This window comes from Diabrotica virgifera, chromosome 5 (genome assembly GCF_917563875.1).
Source record: "Diabrotica virgifera virgifera chromosome 5, PGI_DIABVI_V3a".
Lineage (NCBI taxonomy): Eukaryota > Metazoa > Arthropoda > Insecta > Coleoptera > Chrysomelidae > Diabrotica > Diabrotica virgifera.
In genome coordinates this window covers 36,785,587-36,804,050 of record NC_065447.1, presented here as the reverse complement: position 1 = coordinate 36,804,050, position 18,464 = coordinate 36,785,587, and the positions used below count along the sequence as shown (strand labels likewise).

At 32.8% G+C, this 18,464-nt stretch overlaps 1 protein-coding gene across 1 annotated transcript in view; it reads right to left on the bottom strand.

Annotated features, from left to right (window-relative positions):
* LOC126885689 (malate dehydrogenase, cytoplasmic) overlaps positions 1-18,464 on the bottom strand; it is a 49,987-nt gene that overhangs the window by 21,105 nt on the left and 10,418 nt on the right. The window contains exons 3-5 of the mRNA XM_050652398.1: positions 12,087-12,334; positions 7,438-7,597; positions 3,508-3,717 (exon numbers count right to left, since the gene is read on the bottom strand). Coding sequence (XP_050508355.1) covers positions 3,508-3,717; positions 7,438-7,597; positions 12,087-12,334 — 618 coding nt within the window. The remainder of the gene's footprint in view (positions 1-3,507; positions 3,718-7,437; positions 7,598-12,086; positions 12,335-18,464) is intronic.

The following is an 18,464-nucleotide window of genomic DNA, read 5'->3' as shown; positions in this document are numbered from 1 at the left end:
TAACAATAATAGTATGATACAGTTGATCCAAAACAAGGCATAACCCAGACATCCAAAGTGAAAGTTATCCTTCAACACCAAATTGTTCTATATGGTCATTTTAGTTCATTTTATTTTTAATTAATTTGCTTATGTTGGATAATAAAATAGTTAGGTACTTTAACAACTAGCCATGTTCTTCATCAATACAGGGTGTTTCTAAATAAGTGGGACAAACCCCAAAAAGGGGCAATTCTGCATGAAAAAATAATGACCGTTTGCTTCATAAACATATATGTGGCCGCAAATGCTTCGTGTCCGAGATACGGGATGTTGAATTTTTTCTTACAAACTGACGATTTATTTATTGTTCTAAAACCGGTGAGATATGCAAATGAAATTTGGCAGGTTTTAAGAGGTAGTTATTGCGCATTTTTTTGGCATACAATTAAGAATTTTATATTTACCATTGACATGCATACGGGATGTATATAAGATGTTTATACCCGTATGCACGCCAATGGTGAATATAAAATTCTTAATTGTATGCCAAAAAAATGCGCAATAACTACCCCTTAAAACATACCAAATAATTTACATATCTCAACCGGTTTTAGAGCAATAAATAAATCATCAGTTTGTAAGAAAAATTTCAACATCCCGTATCTCGGAAACGAAGCATTTGTGGACATATGTTGATAAAGCAAACGGTCATTATTATTTTATGCAGAATTACCCATTAAAGTTTGTCGCACTTATTTAGAAACACCCTGTATTGATGAAGAACTTGGCTAGTTGTTAACGTATCTAACTTTGTTATTATCCAATATAATCAAATGAATCAAAAAAGAAAATGTTGACAAAGTCTAAGGCTACAATTGAGTTTTAATTTCAATATTTTATCTATGCTATAATATTCCACATAGTGTTTCGAACTTTAAGGAAAAAACATAGTATGATTGTTACACTCGGTATAAAATGACATTTATCTGTCTAGCAACAATATTATTAAATTGATATTCTTAAATAATAAGTCTATAACATACTAAAAAATCACTCAAATCGGACAAGTTTAGGAAATTTGAGGCATCTAACATGTCCAACTTTTAAGGTGTTCCGTTAGTTTTGCCGGTGTGTGTAGTTCAATTAGTTCCAGTTTTTATTTCAGTTTCAGTTGAGTACTGTTAGTTTAGTTCGTTTAGTTTTTAAGAGAGTGAAACTATTTAAATTTGATTTTAAATCCTATGTGAGCTTCTGCATTTTTCAGTCAATAAATAGTTCTGTAACATACTACCATATTTATTTATTGACGGGCTAAACCCTTTTTCAGTTTTTGTACAATACGTATAAAATACAGTAAGATACATAAGCTAGCCACAACAGTTTTTTAACATGTTTTTTAAATGATGCAGTTGAAGTATTCAATAATTGTAGAAATAACTTCATTAAGTCCATAATTAGTAGAATGGAAATCTACAAAAAGCAGGTCAGAATTACGGGTTCTTCGCATAGGTATATTAAATGAGATTAAACCCAAAATTTCAGGGCAATTAATAAATCCATTTAGAAGCTTATGTAAAAAATCTAATTCGAATTCAGCTCTTCTTGTCTCTAATTTGTTCATTTTAAGTTGATTAAGAATATAACTGTAATTATAATCCACGTCTTAAACCCGTTTTATAACCACATATCCTTAAAAATCTGTTTTGAACTTTTTCTAATTGAGTTTTCTGGGTATTATAAAAAGGATACCATATAATACAGCAGTGTTCTATAATTGATCGCACTAGCGAACAGTATAATATTTTAAACGTAAAAACTGAAAAGTCCTTTGAATTTCTCTGAATAAATCCTAACATTTTAAGGGCACGTGAAGTTATGTCATTAATATGATCATTAAAGTTCAGTTTTCTATCCAGTGTTATACCCAAATCCCGTACCTGATGTATCTCTTGCAGAACAGTACCATTAATTGTGTAATTATTATTAAAAGAAGCCTGCGTTTTACTAAACGTGATTTTAAAACAATTTTTTAGATTTAAGTTTAAAACATTTACTTCACACCAACGTGAAAAATTATAAGGACAACTGCAAACATTCACAATCAGAGAGGCAAGCAATAGATCTAAAGATTTTTATGTCATCAGCGAATAAGAGAAATTGGTCGAAGTTAATTACTGTTTACTGATATTGTTCGTCTGCTATAACTTTTCCCATGCGTCACGATTCATTTTCAAACAAATTAAGTCAAAACATAAAGTGAAACGAACGTCGATGTGTATATACATTTTGTATACTGTATACTATATAATCAGGGGTGGCCAAGCTCCTTAATAGTTCGAGCCACTTTTCACAAGTTGAAGTTTTTCGCGAGCCGCCATCAAATACGCATTCAAAAAGTATGTAAAGAAGGTATTTACAATTTTTTAACAGAACTTTTACTTACTGAAAACCGAAATAAAATTACGAAATATTAAAACTTAATTATATTTTTGTTTTCCTTTTTTTGATAATTCTTTACAATTTGGTGATTAATATGTGGTAGTACTTCTCAGTAATTATTTTAGATGCTGGTTAGGTAATACTGATAGGTGTTAGGATTTCACGAATTATAAAATTGAATAAAATGGTCCACACAAGTACGTTGTTCCTAATATGGAAATAATTCGACAAGCATCCTTTTTTAGAGTGCCTACTTGGATTCTCGTACAAATTTCCAAAATTCGGTATTAAGCGTCGACTAAAATTTTTATTTTCGAGCTTGATCTTCTTGCGTCTCTATTAATTTTAATTCTCCAGATGTTGTTTGGGTCATATATTTGGTAATAATAAAAAATTCACCTTATGAACTGTGTTCATTTCAAATGAATTCAGAAAAAATGAAAAGACGATTTAACATAATATTTTAAGTCTTCAAATCTATGTTGGAGTTCGGTCAATATTCCTTCCGGCTTTTTTATATACCTACTCGTTAAGTTTTTCTGGCTTAATATTGTAAAAAAAAATTTTAAGTCGAGTGAAATGACTAAAATGTAAAATGTTTACCTAATCCAAATTACAAATTAAATCCTTAGCAAGAGTTATACAAAAATCGGTCTGGATTCGGTTGATTACTGACTTTTACATTGCGCCACTCTTATGTAATGTTCGTTAGCGCAGTTTTCGATGTGTCGGATGGAAATGGAATTTGTTACAAAGTCTTTCATGTTTGTTGTTAGTAAATTAAAAGACATTTTGAAACACATATGGAACGATAATAATTTTTTTTAAATCATATCTAATACAAAATTGAAAAATAACTCGGGTACAATCGAGAGCCACAGCCACAAGTAATCCTTCAAAGAGCCGCATGTGGCTCGCGAGCCGCAGTTTGGCCACCCCTGCTATATACTACACACATCGGCGTACGTTTCACTTTATGTTTTGACTTAAATTGTTTGAAAATGAATCGTGACGCATGGGAAAAGTTATAGCGGACGAACAACAGCTACCTAATGTGATGAAATGACAGATTATGTGTGCGCTTACCTTGGACAATTTGCCATTTGCCATTTTTAATATTAACAGGGAAGGAGAAGACGACGTCCTTTGGTGCGCCATAGCTACCGTCACTTAATACTCCCATAGACACGAATTTGTTGTCAGGTGTGCCTAAGAACCAATCGCGCATATGGTCAGCTGCTGCTTTGGCAGCAGACATAGCGGAAGACATTTTTCTTGCAGCAATGACGGCAGCACCTAGAAATTATAATGGATTATACATAGTTGTAGGTAGCTTCAATGAATAAAACTATAAATTGCAATATATATCTGGTGGTGTGGTGCAGGAATAAGTTGGCTAGCAGGTCTATTTAATAGAATTATGGAAGTTGGACAATTGCCAGACGAATGGAGAAGCAGTATATTTGTACCTGTCTACAAGAACAAGGGAGACATACAACAATGTACAAACTACAGGGCTATAAAACTACTTAACCACACCATGAAAATATGGGAGAGAGTAATTGATAGACGGATACGTGAAGAAACCGAAAATCAATTTGGCTTTATGCAGGGCAGATCAACAACAGATGCAATTTTCATTGTAAGGCAACTGATGGAAAAATACAGGAATAAAGAGACCAACGCTCATATGGTATTCATTGATCTTGAGAAAGCATATGATAGAGTTCCTCGAAAGATTCTGTGGTGGGCACTCAATAAGAAAGGAGTCCCTGGCGAATATGTAAAGACTGTGAGAGATATGTATGAGGGAGTAACGACTAGTGTTAGGACAGTTGTGGTAGAGACTGATAAATTTCAGGTGAAAGTAGGATTGCACCAAGGCTCGGTGCTTAGTCCTTATTTATTCTCATTAGTTTTGGACCAGATAACAGCGAAACTACAGGGTAGCATTCCATGGTGCCTAATGTATGCTGATGATGTAGTGTTAATAGGAAATAGTGAAAGAGACTTAAAACAAAAACTGAAACAGTGGAGACAAGCTCTGGAGGAAAAATGTTTAAAACTTAGTAGGACAAAAACAGAGTATTTGGAATGTTCATTTAAAGATGGAGTTACTACAAATAAAATGGTATCTTTGGATGGTGAAATGATTTAGAAAAGCAATAGTTTTAAGTACCTAGGATCGGTATTACAGAGTAATGGAGAAATAGATGGAGATGCATGCAGTAGAATTTGGGCTGGATGGATGAAGTGGAAAGAAGCGAGTGGTGTGTTGTGTGACAGAAAAATTCCAATGAAGCTGAAGGAAAAATTCTATAAAACAGCCATAAGACCGGCTATGATGTACGGAACTGAATGTTGGGCAGTGAAAAAGAAAGAGGAACAACGAATGCATGTGGCGGAAATGAGAATGCTTAGATGGATGAGTGGAGTGACAAAGAAAGATAAAATTAGAAATGAGTATATTAGGGGAAGTCTAGGTGTGGCACCAATTGATGCCAAAATGAGAGAGCATAGGTTAAGATGGTTTGGTCATGTTCAACGTCGAGACGTTAATCACCCAATACGAAGAATAGCTGAAGTGCAGATTCCTGGAAGGAGTAGGAGAGGAAGACCAAAGAAGACCTGGGGGGAGACGATAAGGCAGGACATGTTGGTAAAGGGGATTAACATTGATATGACCCAAGATAGAATTGTGTGGATAAATGCAATTAGGGAAGCCGACCCCGCATAGGGATAAGGCAAAGAGAATGATGATGATATATCTGGTGGTCTAATAAGTAACCTCCTCCGTTGATTAGGGCGCTGCAATCTCAAAACACATGGGCTCTAAAAAGTCTAACATATTTTAGGCATGCATGTCAAAGTTAAGCGCGATGCGGCCAGTAGTATATTTTTGACAGCTGCATAAAGCCGGATTTATGTTAAAACGGGGCGAGACCGGGAAGTGCCGAGGATGTGCGACTTCTATTGATCTGCGCTTCGTGCCGTCCACGTCCCGGTGTAACATAAATCAGCCTTAAAGTTGACGTGTTTGGATGTCGCATTTGAAGAAAACCGATCTCTGTCATTAGCAGGTTATTTCGTTGTGAATCGATGCTGGCAGCCCGAATTCTGGTTTTTCAGAGAGAATCAAATATGCACTCTCTGATGATTGCACTAATCATCACTCTCCTAATGAGGACTCTCATGCAGGAAATATGCACTCTCCTAATGAGGATTGAAACCGGTCAGGGTACTTTTGGCGTTCTCTGAACTAGGTAGCTAAAATAAGACGGCTCTTGTTTCATTTTACAACGAAATAATTATTCCTTTTACTCCTTTGAGTAACTAGGTCCATTTTCCGTTGGAATTTACCAGCTGAACAGACGGGGTTGTGAATTGTAAGTTTTTGAATTCCCTCTTGTTTTCTTCGCTTCAGTATCCATCTGGCTTGCCATTTTTATAAGCCATGGAGGTGTTACCAGGAAAATGGTCCAATAAGTTTTCAATTAAATATCTTTTAGGAATATTTTTAATATTTCTATTAGGTTGAAAACTTTAAAACTTTAAAATAATTATTAATTTATTAAACAAAGTAGGATGTGCAATAATCAATATTCAAAGTGGATTTAAAAAATTATTCAAATTGCCTTGTGAATCATCGATATACACCGCTGAAATGATAGCGATACTTTTTGCTTTAAGACACATATTTAGTAACGAACCCTACAGCTGCATAATATTTACAGACAGTAAGAGTGTCGTTGATAGACTAACTAACGTACGTAAGTCCCAACAACATAATCATATAGAACTGGAAATTATGACTCTTTATAATAAAATTGCAAATCTAGGAAAAAACATCATTATATCATGGATAAAGGGACACGCCGGCATTAGAGGTAACGAAATAGTAGACAGGCTAGCCAAATCCGCCCTAGAAATAGGCGAAGAACTTCCCATGAACTTACTACCCATTTCGGATATTGATATTATTAGTAGACGACACCAAAAAGAAAATTAGGAGAAAGAAAGAAAAAAAGGTATTATCGAAACACGAGAATTGGTAGTATGTAATTACAAACAAATGCAGCCTGAAATTCCCATTAAAAGATGGTTTCATTCTGTATCAAATCGCCATTTCATAAGAGTTATAAATAGATTGAGATGTAATCATGCTCTTACCCCCCTTCATATGTGCAGTTTGGGTCTCACAGAGTCACCTAACTGTGAGTGTGGAAAAGAAGGTGATCTACATGTTCTCCTCGAATGTTCACATCAATCAGTAAATATAAATAAATTTTATAATAATCTTAATATATTAAAAATTCCACTTCCCGTCTACCTGAACAATTTGATATTTTCTGAAGATATTAATACATTAAAAACAAATTACGAACATATCAAAAACTGTAAATATAGATTGTAGCAATAAAATTTACCCTGTATTTAAGAAATTTTGTTAAAACAAAGCAGGCATGTTTACTAAAACAAAACAAACATGTTCGTTTTGTTGTTATTTTTTTAAACCCTGTATATTTAAGTAATCATTGTATATTGTAATTGAAAAAAGAAAAAAAAACAAGAAAAAAAAAGAGAAAAGGGAAAGCAAAAAAAAAGCAAAAAAAGCAAAAAAAAAGAAAAAGAACAAAAAAACTAAGAAGATGTGAACCTCCGAGATGTTGAATCGGGTTTATGTCTTAGCGTAGTAAAAAAAAACAATTAATAAAAAATAATAATAAAAAAAATAATAAAAAAATAATAAAAAAAATTAAATATATAAAAAAACTCAAAAAAATAAAAATTTACAAAAATAAATATTTACAACCAAAACAGTGTATTATTTAGATAATAATTGTAATGTGTTAGTTTGTTATGTATTTAGAGTTAGAAATACAGAAAAAATTCCTCTGATTGAAAAAACAAATTTGTTTGTTTTTAAAATAACAAAATGTCTGGCTAATTGGCTCGGCCAAGGCCATTAAAATTCACACAAAAAAAATTAATAATTATGTATTTATTTTAATTTACCTCTCTTTTGTACGGTGGAAACGAATACATTTCTGAGCCATTCACCATCCTTGACAGCTTCTACAGCGGGTACCGATTTGTTGTCAACAACAACGACAGCATGGGAAGCATCAGGGAATTGGGTGGATGAGTGGTTTCCCCAAATGATTACATTGCTTACCTAAAAATATATAAAAACTTCAGGACGATGTAAGAAAGTAAATATGTGTTGGCGTTTCAACACTTCTCATTTGTTTCGGGCTCTTGTCATAATATGTCGTATAATATTAATATACTTCATACGTTATTGGTTTATACCAATTATACATATTAAAGGCGTATGAAGTAGATATATTATTGGACGACATATGACAAGAGCCCGAAACAAATGAGAAGCGTTGAAGAGCCCTATTGAACTGACATAAAAACTACCACTATTAAGCTCCTTATATAATCTTAACCTTCCTGTTTTTCTTTTCAGTTTTACCCTTGGATTTTCCAGCTATGAATAACATTATTTCTTGCTTTTTCGTGAATAAGTATTTATCATTTTACATAAACTTCACAAGATAGTCACAATGTCCTAAAAAGTTAATAATGTATTGACGTACTATAAGATCTGCCGAAATGTTGCATTCGAATCGTTTGATAAATAGAAGATAAGAAATAATTTAAAGAAGAAAAAGAACAACTACAACAACAATATAGTCATATAATAACATAAAATTGAGAAGATATCAAGAAGATCTAAGCGTAAAATCAATTTGAATAAACATTTGTACAAATAAAATCACGAAATAACTTCAGAAAGAAGAATTGAAACCCACAAGTGAATCTATGTCTAACAAAATCACAGGTGTTAATACTTCCGCGAGAACCGTAACGTACACGTGTAAAATAAAACATTAGGAACTATGCCCCTCTCTCTGCCTACACTCCCACCGGAGGCCCACCACTACCATCGATGCGCACTGGAGATGAAACACCGGCAAAGATATAAAACGACGTCGAGCGTCACAAAGAAGCGAGTTCAAGCTGGAGTACTGATATAGTAAGGGTATTCCGGTAGGTGTGAGTTGACGGAATTAATTAAAAATAATAAAAATAAGTTAACGACGAACAGTAAAATATTTATTTATTTTGGTAACAAAAGGTGTTTTGCTTATACATTGCGTAAGAGGGTTTGTTATTGTTTCGGCCCAGCGAGCGGCCGATGCCTCTGGGGTGTTGTAACCGACTGACTGAGTGCCTGAAAAGAAACCACAGACGCTAATCTGTTTGTGTTTTACCATCTGACCAGATGGGCAATAAATTATTTAGATCTGGCGTTTAAAGGTTGAAACATTTCTGCAGTTTACGTTTTCGAATGCATGTCCAATTGTGAGTTATTGACATAAGGTCTGATAAGGTAATTAATTTATGGAGAATTCAGTTTGTTAAACTGAACACACCAAAAACATATGGTTAAGGATACATTCGGTTTCGTAAAACCGTATCCCTCTTAGCATCTGGTTTGTATTTTACATGTGAATTTATATGACCTATATTATTTCGTTTTGAGAAAAGTTATTAAAAATTAAGAAAATAAAATTAGCAAAAATAGTAATTAAAGCATACCTCTATACACCCCGGTCACCAATCTACCTACCACCACCGGAAGGTGTGAGTTGACGGAATTAATTAAAAATAATAAAAATAAGTTAACGACGAACAGTAAAATATTTATTTATTTTGGTAACAAAAGGTGTTTTGTTACCAAACCGTAACCAAAAGGTGTGTTAAGTTTATATTACTGAATAGGGAATTGAATAACCTTTCAAATGAGCTAGCACTCGACCCCTATTCCCATTTAAAAAAAATAGTCGATTACGTCATCACGCCCAAACGGATGACGTCACTAGTATGATATATGTATATGTCAAAAAATCATAATTAAAAAATCGAATAACTTTTGTATTTTACATTTTTTTCTAATTCTGTAAATAAAGCAGTTTACAAGGGGGTCAAAATATAGTGAATAACCTTGTACATTCATTGGGGCCGACCGACTGGCTCTGTCCCGTCATACAGCTGCCCGACTATAATAACTTTTATTTATATTCAATTTAGAATGTGTGTACTGATTTTCAGCCTTAGTAAATGGATTTAATTACCTTCGTAGGAAAGCAACTTTGATACCCACCCCTGTTCTACGTTTCGCTTGACCGACCGCAGTATGTTTCTCTACACAATCACAGTAATCAACTGTGAAAAATTTAGCTTTAGTAAATTCAAAGAGATTTTTCAGCGCTGCCTCCCCGTCTACCAAGAGATAGATAGAAGGATGGGTCTATGCTGGGCAGCATATGGCAGATTGAAAGACATATTCAGCAGTGAAATTGCTTTAAACCTTAAGGTACTAGTACACTTTAGAAGACCAAAAATAATCATTTTTTTCAGTAATTTTTTTCTCAGAACCTTTATTAAAAATGAACATAAAACCATTTACATATTAATATCTAACTCTTAGAGAGTACAAAAATTATACCTTTTTTCTTTTATGCACGTACGCTAATATTATAGAGGGTGCAAAAGTCGAGGCCTCGAAAAATGATGGCGGACAGTTAATCTGAGGATTGGGATATCTGAAACAAAAAAATCGAACTGTATTTGAAAAAGAAAGGTTCCTTACGTGACAATTTACCACAATTTGACCAAAAAATAAAAAATAAATATTTTTTATCCATGAAAAACTGTAAGAAAACGGGCGATTTTTTCACAAATTTTTTTAAAATTTCCGTAAAATCTTTGTTTTGCAGAATTTTTCACTAAGGGTGGTAAATTGTCACGTAAGAAACCTTCCTTTTTCAAATGCCGTACGATTTTTTTATTTCAGAGATCCCAATCCTGAGATTAACTGTCCGCCATCGGAACTACTTTTTTTCGAGACCTCGACTTTGGCGCCCTCTACAGTATTAGTGTACGTGCATAAATGAAAAAAGACATATTTTTTGTATTGTCTAAGAGTTAGATGCTAAATATGTAAAAAGTTTTATGTTCATTTTTAATAAAGTTTCTGAGAGAAAAAATCTTGAAAAAATGCTTATTTTTGGTCCTCTAAAGTGTACTAGTACCTTAAAAGGAAAGTATTCAATCAATGTGTTCTTCCAGTCATTACGTACGGAGCTGAAACACTAACATTAACCAAAGCAAGGGTGTCAAAGCTTAGAATAGCACAGCGGATAATGGAAAGATCTACACTAGGAATAAGACTTGCGGATCGAGTGAGAAATTTATAAATAATGCAAAGAACGAGTGTGCAAGATATCATAGAAAGAATTACCAGATTAAAATGGAGTTTCGCTGGACATATAGCGAGCCTGCAGGATGACAGGTGGACAAAAAGACTTAGAATGGAGACCTCGCATGGACAAGAGAAGCAGGGTTGACCACCAACACGCTGGACAGACGACATAAAAAGAATAGATGGTAGAAGAACTAGCACAAAATCGAACTTCCTGGAGACGTGCTGAGAAGGCTTATGTCCGGCAGTGGACAAGAGAAGAAGCTGGATGATAATGATGATGATAATGACATGCATAAACTTAGATATGTTTCATTTGAAGACATAAGTGGATAAAGACATTTTATGTCACAAAATAGTGTTTTTGAGTAATGAGCATTTTAGTGTCTTTTGTTCCAAATTAGTTATTTATTTTATAAATTTGCATTGCTACAATTTTTTAAACAGGTATTGGAAGATACTTTTTCACACTTTAAATTGAATTTAAGAAAAAGTTACTTTAAGCCAAATATTTTAAATTTTGTGGACATATTACCTTTACTCACATAGTAAAAAGAATTAAAAATGTTCGGGTTAAGTGAATAAAAGAGTTAAGTTTCAAAAATGGGCATTTATTGTCAAAAAAAATTGCAACGCAAACTGTAAAATTAATAAAAACATATTTTTTAGTAGGTTCTTCTTTTCTATTTGGGATTTTTTTTATTTTCCTCTACCGCGTTTTCATAAAACCATCTATACTCTTCGGGAACAAATTTTATTCGATCCCTTAAATTTCCCAGTTTTTCCAAACTCAAACTACCAGTTTTATTTTCCAGTCTTCTTGGTCTATATTCAGTTGTGGTCAGATGTGCTGTCCTTTGTTTTCTTAAATCTACTTGCTGAAATGGCATGTAGTCATTAAGGTATGTATCTATATCTTATAGAGATAGAAGACAAATTCGTCCACTCTTATCCATTTTACGTAACACGAAAATTAACCTTTTGATTTGAAATGTTTGTTTGCTTTTTTACATAAATAGAGGTTCGTCAGCAGATCTTTAAAGTAGTAGAAAACATTCTCCATATTTACACATTTCACATGGATAAAGGTATTATGTCCAAATGCGATTTTGGACATAATACCTTTATCTACTAGAATTCGAAAATCTAGTGGGACATATTACTTTAATACCTTCCTGTTATTTTTATTTAGTTAAAAATAGGTTATTTTAAAATTTTAAAATGTAAAACAGCATATTAGAAATACAAAAGCATAATAAAACAATTTTCTTAAAAAATTAGACATATGACCTTTATCCACTTATGTCTTCATTTTTACAATGTACATTTTGAAACTGGATTTCATTCACCAAGTATTCTTTTTTATGAATTAACTACAAAAACTTACGTTTTCGATTGGTACACCAACTTTGGCTGCAATCTGCGCTTGTGCTCTGTTTTGGTCCAATCTGGTCATAGCTGTGAAATTTTCTTTTGGAATGGAGGGAGCGTATTTTGAGCAAATTAGAGCATTGGTGTTGGCAGGATTACCAACGACTAATACTTTGACATCTTTTTTGGCGTGTTTGTCTAAAGCTTCACCTTGTACTTTGAAGATTTTGACGTTGGCAGCGAGTAAATCTTTACGTTCCATGCCTACAAAAATTAAACATGGCGTTAGAACAAATCGTTAGATTTAATATACAGAGTGAAACAAAAAAGCAGGTCGAAAGACAAAAAGATACCACAAAACCTTAAAACGAAAGTGTTCGATTCTTGTATCCTTCCGGTTCTCACTTACGGAGGTCAAACCTGGACATTCACAAAAATGGACAAGATTTGAAAAACTCTGCGAGTCATGGAACGACAGATGCTTGGTATCTCATTTATAGATCGCCAAAAAAACGGAGCCGGAGGCTGGCCGGCCACTAGTCTCCGTTGCTCCATTACATGCATCTCGGGATAACTCATTTTAGGGTCCTGACTACAAATAATGAAAAAAGAATGTGTGTGTACTTTGTACGCACGTAAGAAGTTATACTTCTATTATATGATTTCAACGAAATAAATATACTTAAAACAGTTTATTTGTATTTTATTTAATTATTAAACTAATTTTGATATTACGACTTTCAAAAAATTTTTATTAAAACAATACCCAAAAATAAAAAAAAGAAAAAAAGAATCGTCCATATCCGGATTTGAACCCGGGACCTCCGCGATCTGAAGTCGAATGCTCTACCAATAACCCATCAGGGCTTTGTGTACACGTCTTCTCGGACGTTATTACAAATCATGGTGACAAATAGATCAAGTGAAGTATAAAAATATAAAAATGTTTAATATTTATTATCTTACTCCCGAGGAACACAAATCCAAAGACACAAAAATTATAATAAATATATTTACTAAAAACCTTATGTTCGCTGAAACATACATAACTTGATAGACCAGGGCGCATCTGTAAAAATATTAGTACATTTGGACATTGAGAGGTGACTCAAATTTTTTTGCAGAAATTGCTTCAAAATAAATCAAATAATAATATTTGAGTTATCCTCCCTCTCAAAAAGGTCCGGAACATTGTTTAAATAATCAAAATGTCAAAAAATTAAGGAAAAATTCGATTTTCTTCTTGGATTTTTGATTATAACGTTAAAAGTATTTATTTTCGAGAAAAGTTGTACTGACATAAAAGTTGCGTAATTAAATTTCCTACAATATAGAATTGGTTAAAAATTTTAAAAATAGTCACCCTTGTTGCAAAATAACAATAATTGTGAAAAAAACATACAAAAACAAGTATTCGCATTATACGTTTTTCAACCATTTATGCTACACTTAGGACCTTCATATTTCACCCTGAAAAACTATATGATACAGTAAAACAATACTGTATATTTCATTAAGATCGGTTCAATAGATTTTGCAAAATAAATTTTGCAATCCAGCTTTCGTAAAAAAAAATCATTTTTTCAAAATATTACAGGACTGAAAATAAAGCAGATAGCAAGTTGAAAATTTTTTTGCGTATAGAAGTGTACTGTACCTTTCATTTGCAATTTTGCAAAATTAAAAGCGATTAACACCACGGCGTCAGGAATTTTTTTAAAATAAACATTAATTATTGGTGCTACGCGCAGGACAGCGGATAGTTTGTTTTGATTGGGCATTCCAATGACCTTTGATAATGATTGATACATTTTAATTTTTATTACATTTCGATATAAATAAATAAATTGTTTATTGCAAAATAAAAACACATACTCTATCCTTTGAAATAACACTTTTATTAGCAAACACTTTCTTTGTTAATATATTATAACTTAAATAATAAAAGTTTATTATTTTTAAACATATGCAATTGTTTAAACAATATTTCACAAACAATAATAAAATTAGTTTGATTTTTGTGGAATTAAAATATTAAAATACAACAAAATATAGAGTAAGAACATAATATATTAGATAAAGATTGGAAGAAATTTTGGTGGGAATCAACTTGTGTGAATCGAACACCGCTGTCCTACGCGTAGCACCAAAAATTATTGTTTATTTCAAAAATTTTCTGACGCCGTGGTAATTAATCGATTTTAATTTTGGAAATTGCAAATGAAAGGTACAGTACACTTCTATAAGCAAAAAAAAAATTCAACTTGCTATCTGCTTTATTTTCAGTCCTGTAACATTTTGAAAAAATGATTTTTTTTGCGAAAGCTGGATTGCAAAATCTATTGAACCGATCTTAATGAAATTTACAGTATTGTTTTACTGTATCATAAAGTTTTTCTGGGTGAAATATAAAGGTCCTAAGTGTAGCAAAAATGGTTGAAAAACGTAAAATGCGAATACTTGTTTTTGTATGGTTTTTTCGCAATTATTGCTATTTTGCAACTAGGGTGACTATTTTTTAAATTTTTTAACCAATTCTATATTATAGGAAATTTAATTACGCAACTTTTATGTCAGTACAACTTTTCTCAGAAATGAATACTTTTAAAGTTATAATCAAAAAACGAAGAAAAAATCGAATTTTTCCTTCAATTTTTGACATTTTGATTATTTAAACAATGTTCCGGACCTTTTTGAGAGGGAGGATAACTCAAATATTATTATTTGATTTATTTTCAAGCAATTTCTGCAAAAAAAATTTGAGTCACCTCTCAACGTCCGTAACAGATGCGCCCTGGACTATGAATGATTTAGCAACTAACAACATACTGTCTGTGTGCGCATGCGTCCAGGATAATAAAAATTCACTCTCAATCGCACCTAAAGAAGTATAACTTCAAAAAACTGAGACCGCAATCATGCGTTCTAATGCTAATGCTCCGTGCGTATGGATCAGTGATGTGGTAGAGAGGGGATATGACATAAACGATGCTTTTGTATTTACTAAATGGGACCACTTCCGCCATATTGAGTTCCCCTGAAAGAGATCCCATCTACTTCACCTCATGTCACATCCCCTCCCTCCCACATCACTGGTATGGATACCTGTATAGTGATAGTGTAAAATTTACACTTTGTAGGTATAATAGTAGAGTGCTTGTTGTTTTTCGCGATTCAAAATAAACAAAACAGTGTAGCGTGTGTAAAAAATTTATGGGGAGGCTAAGCCTCCCTTGCCTCGTCTGACCAGCCTCTACTGTAAAGGACATCATAAACTCTAAACGGCTGTACCGATTTTAATGATGTGTCTGTTTTTTTGGATTCGTCTCAACCCTGAATAGTAGAATAATAATTATTAAAAACAACTAAGAAAAAAAATTAAAGATCGCATGAATATCGCGCATGAATAATTGTTATTGTTATCTACAGCTATAAAACAAAGCCCAGTTAATTATTTTAAAACCAAATTTGTTTGTTTATGAAATAAAATTGTTAATATAATAATTTTAACACTTTAATAATAAACTCTTAAATAAACACAAGATAGGTAAAATAAAATAGTTTTTTTATCTCAAGATATTTATTTTAATTTTACCATAATAATAAAGTTTCCAAAATTGTTACCAGATAACTGCACATTATTGTTTTTATTTAAATTGTAACCCGTCTATAACTTTTTGTTATTAAAGATGTACAGTACAAGCTGTACACAGGATGTAAATTACAAGGATGATATGCCAGATGACATTTTAAAACGTTTCTATATATTTCACTTGTTCTTTGTCTGTCTCTTTGTCCGAAAAATCTTGTACTCGATTTTAAACATATTTCCCGACTAGTTAGAGATCTGAAATCTTTAGAATAGCTCAGAACTCGATGACAATACAATATTCAACAGCTATTACATGGATGTATTGAGTTTTATTATTCCAAAAATGCATAGGTATTTTAATACTGTTGCATTACAAGTTAAATGCCAAGTATTTATCTCCATACGTAACATCCAATATGGTCTAGTGACTAGGATACCTGGTATTCACCCAATGGAATACGGTTGTGAAACTTGGGACAGTGAACGACAAAATTCGAAGTAAAATTCAAACATGTTGAATGCGATATTTGCAAGCGGTAACCGGGGTGACCAGACGTGATCGTATAAGAAACGAAGAAATACGTGAAAGGTGAGGTGTAGGAATGACCTTAGAAAGACATAAAACGAAACAGTTATCGTGGTTCGGCCATTTGTCGAGAATGAGTGAATGTAAAACTGTAAAGAGATGAATGGAACGCAGATATTAGAAAGTTTTTCGCCAAAATAAATATTGAATAGAGAAAAACAGAGAGACTAGCTACTGACCGAAAGGCATAGAGACTTCTGATTAGTCCACTTACCTCGACACTGTAAGGCCTATTTCATACTTTACGACTTTGGTCGTCACGACAAACGGTCGTACGACCATTTGTCGTGCTCATCGGACTTTCACACTTTACGACAGTATTCATCTTATTGTCGTAGAAAGCACAGGGCGTAGAATGAATCGGGAAAAAATTTTTGCTTGGTTAATTTATCGCCGTAACAAAAAAACAGAGACGTAACCGCCTACATTGGGTGCATCCAATCAATGGAAGAAGAGAAGAAGTAGGTTTATATCATACACTTTTTGGAGATTTAAGAAATGACCAAAATAAATTTTTTAATTATTTCCGCATGTCAGTGACATAGAGTTTCCTCGCCCTTTTCGGGCGAGTTTCGGATCTTTTGGGATCTTTTTCTCCTTCCATGCATCTTTGCATATTGTCCACAGCCAGTCTTTCTCTCCTAAAGATTTGATCATTTCTGGTGGAATTTCATCCTCCCCTGGAGCTTTACCTATCTTTAATTTTCGTATCGCTTCTACCAGTTCTTCTCTTGACATCTCTCTTAATTGTTCCCCCATGTGATTTGTTTCTCTCAGTCTTTCTTGCGGTGTACTTCCAAATTTTTCTTCATACAAGTTATCAAAATAAAAAACATTAAATTGCATAAATGTTGTTTTTGTTCGCCCTGATCATTTTTGGTAATCCCAGCTTATTAAATTAAATGCTTGCTTTAAGAATTGTTGTACCATTTTTGTTGTCCCAGTCCAGTAGCAATATATGTTGTATAAAAAATACATAGAGTCCTTTTCATAAGCATTTTTCAGTGCGTCACAAATAATAGAAAAAAAAGGTAAGTCCTTGATAATACACATTTATAACATTTATTCTAACACGACATTTTAGTTAAATCTGACAGTTGTCACATTTTATTTGCAATTTGGCATAAAAACAAATCAACTGTGTTTATTGCATTTATAAAATGGTATTTTCTTTGATTTGTATAGTCTTATAAATTGTACAGATTATATTCGTAGATATATTATATAATTCATAAATATTTTTTTTTCGATTATAACGCCATCTATCGACAACTAGAATAAATGTTATAAATGTCTGTAATCACAGACGTGCCTTTTTTTCTGTCATATACAATTTAATGCGTTAGAAAGAAATCAAAAAACTGTGACGCACTGAAAGATGCCCATGATAAAAAGATTACCTATTTTGTTAATAAATACAATTTAATTAGTGAGCAATAATTATTATTGTTATTGGGCTCAATTTCCATCTTGCAATATTTAAAAGATCCGTCTAAAAAACTGATTTTATTTTATTTAATACTTATACCGATTATATTAATATCTATACATATTTAAATAATCATTAATAAAACACGAATATATATCTACGTTTATGTCCATGGACACTAAACTGTGCAATAAAAGAATCTTTAAATTATTAATAACAAATTTTAGATATTCTCGATGAAACATTTTATTATTTAATTTTTAGAATAGGGTACATTGATAATAAACATTTTATAATAGGGTCTATTCCTCGGCACTTTGACAAAGTCCTCACAAAGTCTATTGAAATTTTTGTCCTCACAATAAAATAATACCAACCAGATGCCTACCTATGTATTGTATCTATGTAGGTAAAAATTCCTCATCTACATCTACATATATTGTTTACCATTATGTACGTGCCACTGAATTCACTGGTACTACACGACTAACTGTAGTTAAGTATGGAAGCATTCTTTTATGAACGTGGTTCACTGATAGCACAGCACGACACAACCGTCGTCCATTGCAGTGACATTGGACGACAGCCGAAGAGCAACGGCACGACAGTTAGTCGTGGTCGTCCTGTGTGAAAGGCTATATATTGCTGTATTGGACTAATGGAATGTACGACAAATTGTCGTTACGACCGTTTGTCGTAAAGACCAAAGTCGTAAAATATGAAATAGGCCTCAGGTATAAGAATATAAGAGGGCGGCTTAAGTCCGTTAATCATAGAAATAAGCCAA